A 5,497-nucleotide genomic window follows, 5' to 3' on the forward strand; every position below is an offset into this window, starting at 1 on the left:
TCGACCGCCTGGGAAACCCCAACCCTCCCAGCAGGGCAGGGGGCGCGGGCTGCAGCAGCAGCAGCCCCGTGCGAGGGGACATCGGGGGGCACAGCAGGGCACGGAGCCAGCTGGGAAAGGATGGGGACAGGCGGTGCCACCGCCACCACCCCGGGGAGAGCGGCCGGTGCCGGGCAGCGGGGACGCGGTGGTGCTAATGGAGCCCCCCCGCCTCCGGGCTGCTCGGAGGCATTTACGTCAAGGGGAGACGTGGGACACTCAGGATGCTCGCTGCGATGCGCCGAGGTCACTGCATGGGCACAGGGGAGCCAAACCCAAAGCCCTGGTGGCCTGGTGCAGGGCAGGGTGGCACCGCCTGCAGCCAGCCGGAGTGCCACGGCATGGCCATGGCTGAAAGCCCCTGAGCACGAGGCTCCTGTCCCTGTCCCTGTCCCCATCCCACCCGCCCGCTCCCCCCGCCTGCCTCTGCCAAGCGGAGAAGTGCCAGCCCGTCCCCACGGGGAAGGAGAGTGCTCAGCCGTGTTGCAGGAGCGTGGCTGCCACCGTCACGCAGATGAGAAGTGACAGCGAGGGACCCTGCTCAGGTACAGGATCCCTGCAGCGCAGGGCAGGATTTGCTGTCCCCCTCTGCCCTGCCTCTGCCTCTGGCACCAGGGGACAGCCCTGCAGGCACTTAACCCCTTCCCACCATGCAAACCCCACTGGGCAAACCCCGATTTGGGACCCCACTGGCAAATCCCTCTGCTGGAGGGGAGCAGCCCCAGCACCGCCGTGCCCACCCGCCCCGTGCTGGAGGATGGGGCCGAGCCCATGTGGGATGCTGAGCAAGGAGGGGGGTCCGCGGGCCCCTCTCCCCCCTCTCCTCCCGCACCGAGCGCTGTCTCTGGGGAGGTTGTCATGGGAACGGTGCCGTGCTGCCCCTCGTCGCGGGGACCCCCACCGCGTGCCGCGATGCTCCTGGAGGCAGGGCGAGCTCAGCCGGTGCCCACACCAGGATGGGCACGGGGAGGCGATGGGCACCCATGGGACACAGCCCCCTGGAGGTGCTTGGTGGCTTCTGGCAGCACCCTGAGCCCCCCCACATGCCCACACCCACACCTCCCTCCTGGAGGAGCCCAGGGTGGCCCTGCAGTCCCTTGGGGTGGGCAGGGGCCCCCCATGGCCGTGGCGTGGCACAGCCCCAGCGCCGCAGCCGCGCTGCCTGCCCACTCCCACGGTGAGCCAGCGCCGCTGTTCCTCCCCGGCCCACGCAGCCAGCAGCTCCTTCCCCGCTTGCTTTTGGGGGATTTTAACCCTGCAGCGCCCGTGCCGACAGAGGCAGCAGGGTGGGTGCCCGGGTGGCCGCGTGCTGGGTTTGTCCTTGCTGCCGGCGCAGGGTGAGGAGGGCTGGCGGCTCGCCCAGCGCCCGGCCCCGGCTGCGTGCCAGCTGCTGGCAAGGTGACCCCAGCATCACCAAGCCACGCTGCGTGCCCAGAGAGGGGGACGCGGGCACCTGCCCCCTGCCCAGCACCGTGCTGCAGTCCCCATCCCTGCTGCGCCCCACAGCTCCTCTGGCCCCACTCCCTGTGGGTCCCAAACCCTCTGTCCCCAGCCCTGTTGGACCCCACTGCACCCTGACCCCGCATCTCCTGCCCCACCGCCCACCACAGCTCCCCCCATCCTCGCTGCCCCCCCAGCTTCAGCAACGTCCCCGTCCCCCCCCCCAACACAGCCTTGCTGCCTGTCTGCTGCCATCTGCCTCTCCCTGTTGATCAGTATTAATTTTTAATTATGATTATTGACAGGGCTGCCAGCTTGGCTGCCATACGGGCCAGCTGCCCGGCGTGACCCTGGCTGGGGACAGCCCTGGCACCGCCGCGCTCTCCAGGCGGTCCCTGGCCACGGCAGTGCTAACGTGGGGGGGGTCCTGAGCACCCCCCCACCCCAATGTGCCTTCTGTGCCCCCGCAGGCAGGCACCCGGTGGGCAGGAGCCGAGGACAGAGCCCATCGTGTCCCCAAAAGGGGGGCTCTGGGTGGGCACCTCCAGCCTTGGGGCTGCCGGGAGACCCCAAAACCAGAGACAAACAGCTCCCTGACTTCCCTGACCAAACCGAGCCCTACGGCTGTGTGCAGGGGGCCATAAAGCAGCCCCTGCCAGCACCCAGCCAAGGCCACCAGCACGGTGTGACGGGGGGCACCCCAAGGGCAGAGCCCCCCCTGCTGCCCCCAGCATAGGGCTGAGGGGATGGGGACAGGAGCCCAGCACAGCCTGCAGGAGGCTGGGGGACACGGGGGGGGGGGGGTCCTGGCACACCCTGGGTGGGGGGTGCTGGGGCTCAGCCCCATAGCGAGGTGGGGGGGCTGCAGGGGGTGGCTATGACGGGCAGCAGCCCCCAGCCTCAATTCACGCTGCCACTGCTGGGCGAGGAGGGGGGGAGACACACAGAGTAGGGCACCTGGCGGTGCGTTATTGGGGGGTCCCAGGCAGGGCAGGACCCCCCCCCAGGCAGTGCTGACCCCCCCCCGCAGGCAGGGCTTGCTGCTGGCCCCCCGTGTGCCGGAGCTGGCCAAGGTTGGGCGAGCGGCACCACCGCGCGGCCAGCGGCCGGCAGTGCAGCAGCAGGAGGAGGAGCAGGAGCAGGGCTGCGCCCCCCCGACCCCCCCAGGTCCCCTCCTCAGTCCCCATAGCCCCCCCCCTTTGGGATGATCCCACCCGCTCCCGGGCACTCAGCACCCCAAATCCCACCAGAGCTCTGTGCTCCCAGCCCCGCTCACCGAAGCAGGGGGGGTGCAGGATGAAGCCGTGCGCCTTCCCCATCCCAGGAGACCCCCACCCCAAAAAAAAAGTCCCCCTCCAGCCCCTCACGCCCAGCACACACACAGGGAGCCGGTGAGCTGCAGCCATTCATTGCGGGGTCGGGCCGGGGGTCCCGCTCCCCCCGCGGTCACACCACGAACTTGTTCTTGGTCAGGGAGCCGCTCTTGGTGGCCGTGTCCGCGTGGGCCTGGTAGCCGATGGTCACCTTCTGCGACAGCCCCAGGTGCTCCTTGTACACGCGCCTGTGGGACAGAGGGGGCTGCGGGGTCGGGACAGCAGCACCGGACAGGACGGGACACCCAAATCACCAGCCCCTGCCCCAGGAGGAGCTCGGGGTGCCATCCCCGTGGCTATGGGGCCAGGCAGCCCCAGGACCCCGCTCCCCGCTGCGTTACCCGATGTGGGTCACCCCCTCCTGGTTCTCCGCCTCGCGGGTCCAGATGGCGATCTTGTCCCCCTTGGCGCGGATGTTGATGACGGCCCCGCACACCTCGTCGCTGTACTCGCCGAACATCTCCCCGATGAGGCACAGGAGCTGCAGGGGAGGCTGAGATGGTCCTGCCGGGGCTCGGAGCCACGTCGGGGGTGACACCACCACCACCCCCCTGACCCCACAGACGGGCACGGGGCCGCGCTCACCGTCTCCAGCCAGAAGCGGTCCAGCTCCGTGTGCCTCTGCTGCTTGGCCAGGGTGATGAGCCAGCGCCCGCCGCGCTTGTTCTGGCTGTCCTCCCACATGGGCTCGATGCCATCCTGGGGACGGGGACGGGCAGGGGGATGCTCAGGCAGCGCCAGCACACAGACACAACCAGCTCGGGGTCCGTTTTCCCCCCCCAGCAGCCCCCCAACCCCAGGGTGCCTTGGCACGGGGGTGTCGCACCTTGAAGAGGGAGTAGTCGCAGCCCGAGGTGAGCTTGCTGGCCAGCTGGATGTGGCTGTAGAGGCTGCAGCAGGGGGGGAGACAAGAGGCAGTGAGGAGCAGTGCCCTGGGACCCCCCCCAACCCTTCCAGAGGGTCTCATCACCCCCCTGCCCGGCAGGCACTCACGCCCAGAAGTCCTCCACCGTGCTGAACTTGGTGACCAGGCGCAGGTTGGCCTGCCACATCTTGCTCTTGTCGTTCTTGAAGAACCACAGCGCCCACCTGGGGGGGGGGAAAATGGGCATCAACCAGGCTGGAGCCCCCCCAAACCCCCCTCCTGGTGCTGGGGGAGGCTCCCCACGGCCAGCCCCCCTTACCCGTACCTGTTCTGCAGGGGGTGCTTGCCCAGGCTCTCTGCCAGGAGCAGCTCCTGCTGCTGAGCCCTCCGCCGCCGCCGCTCCTCTTGCCTCCTCTGGGGAAGCGGGGACAGCCCCAGGAGCCCCACAGCCACCCCAATAGGGGGCACAGGGCCCCCACCCCACAGCCCCAAGGGGACAGCAGGGCTGCCCAGGCCCTGCTGCTGGTCCCAGCCCCGCTAGGGGCTGAGCAGGGCCAGGAGAGGACTCACCTGCTCCCCTGAAGCCATGGTGGCCAGCACAGCCCCATAGCTGCCCCCAGGGTTTTTAAGGGCTCACAGCTGGGCAGGACGAGGCGGGTGTCCCACTGCAGCTGGGGAGGGGTGGGGGGCACGGGAGGGGGCAAGGCAGGGGCTGGGGCAGGAGGAGGTGGGGGATTGGGGCAGGGGGAGAGGTGGGATGGGGCTGGGTGGAAATGGGATGGGATGGGGTGGGATGGGAAGGATGGAATGGGGATCAGATCTGGATGGGATGGGGTGGGGTTGGGATCAGATCTGGATGGGATGGGGTCATGATGGGATGGGGATGGGGTGGGACAGAGCGGAAGCAGAATGTGATGAGGAAGGAGTGGGATGAGGAGTGGATGGGGGAATGGGGTGGTGTAGGGACTGGGTGGGATGTGGAGAGGATGGGATGGGGACAGGTTGTGGTGGGGAGGGGATGGGATCGGGAGGAGATGGGATGGGGATGGGGTGGGATGGGGACAGGGATGGGGTGGGACTGGGACGGGGGGCTATGGGCACAGCATGGGATGAGCTCAGGAAGCCAGGGGACGGGGTGGAGGTGCGGTGTAACGGGACAGTCGGGGGGTGCCGAGCCTGTGCGGGGCAGCACCCCCGGGGCGCAGCTCCTCTGCGGTGAACCGGGACAGCGCGGAGCCACGGGGTGCCGAGCCGAGCCGAGCCGTGCCGGGGGGACCTGCTCCGGCTGGGGGGCGGCCGGGCACGGCTCTGCCCGGGCTGGGCACGGCTCGGCACGGCTTGGCACGGCTTGGGACGGCTTTACTCGGACTCAGCACGGCTGTGCACAGCTCGGCACGGCTCGGCACGGCTCTTCCCGGCTCGGCACGGCTCTGCCCGATCCCGGCCCGGCTCGGCACGGCTCGGCGCGGTCCCCCCCTCGCATCTCATCGCGGCGCGGCCCCGGCACAGCCGCACTGAGCCCGCCCCGCCGCAGCCCGGCCCGGCTCGGCCCGGCTCGCTGCGCGCCCCTCCCGTCCCCGCCACCACCGATCCAGGTCGGGCAGCGCGGCGGAGCCCCGGGGCGAGGGGGGGGGGGGGGGGGGAAGCGGCGGAGCCCCCCGGGGATGGGGAGGGGGGGGACGGCGGGGCCGGGGCGGAGCCGGGCCGGGCCCGGAGGGCGCGGGGATGCGGCGGGGAGGGCGCGGGGCCGGGGTGAAGCCGTGCGGGCTCTCCCCGCAGA

The 5,497-nt window shown here is 70.6% G+C and overlaps 1 protein-coding gene across 1 annotated transcript; it reads right to left on the reverse strand.

Moving 5' to 3' along the window:
- Nucleotides 1-2,925: 2,925 nt before the first annotated feature.
- On the reverse strand, nucleotides 2,926-4,305 carry EIF4E1B (eukaryotic translation initiation factor 4E family member 1B; the record flags this gene model as incomplete). Its single annotated transcript, XM_084295451.1, has 7 exons — nucleotides 2,926-3,040; nucleotides 3,194-3,333; nucleotides 3,438-3,551; nucleotides 3,679-3,742; nucleotides 3,846-3,941; nucleotides 4,043-4,131; nucleotides 4,288-4,305. The coding sequence occupies 7 exons, from the start codon at nucleotides 4,303-4,305 to the stop codon at nucleotides 2,926-2,928; spliced, it is 636 nt and encodes a 211-aa protein (XP_084151577.1).
- Between the last annotated feature and the right edge of the window lie 1,192 nt (nucleotides 4,306-5,497).

This window comes from Netta rufina, assembly GCF_964035555.1.
Source record: "Netta rufina genome assembly, chromosome: 14".
Taxonomy (NCBI): Eukaryota; Metazoa; Chordata; class Aves; order Anseriformes; family Anatidae; genus Netta; species Netta rufina.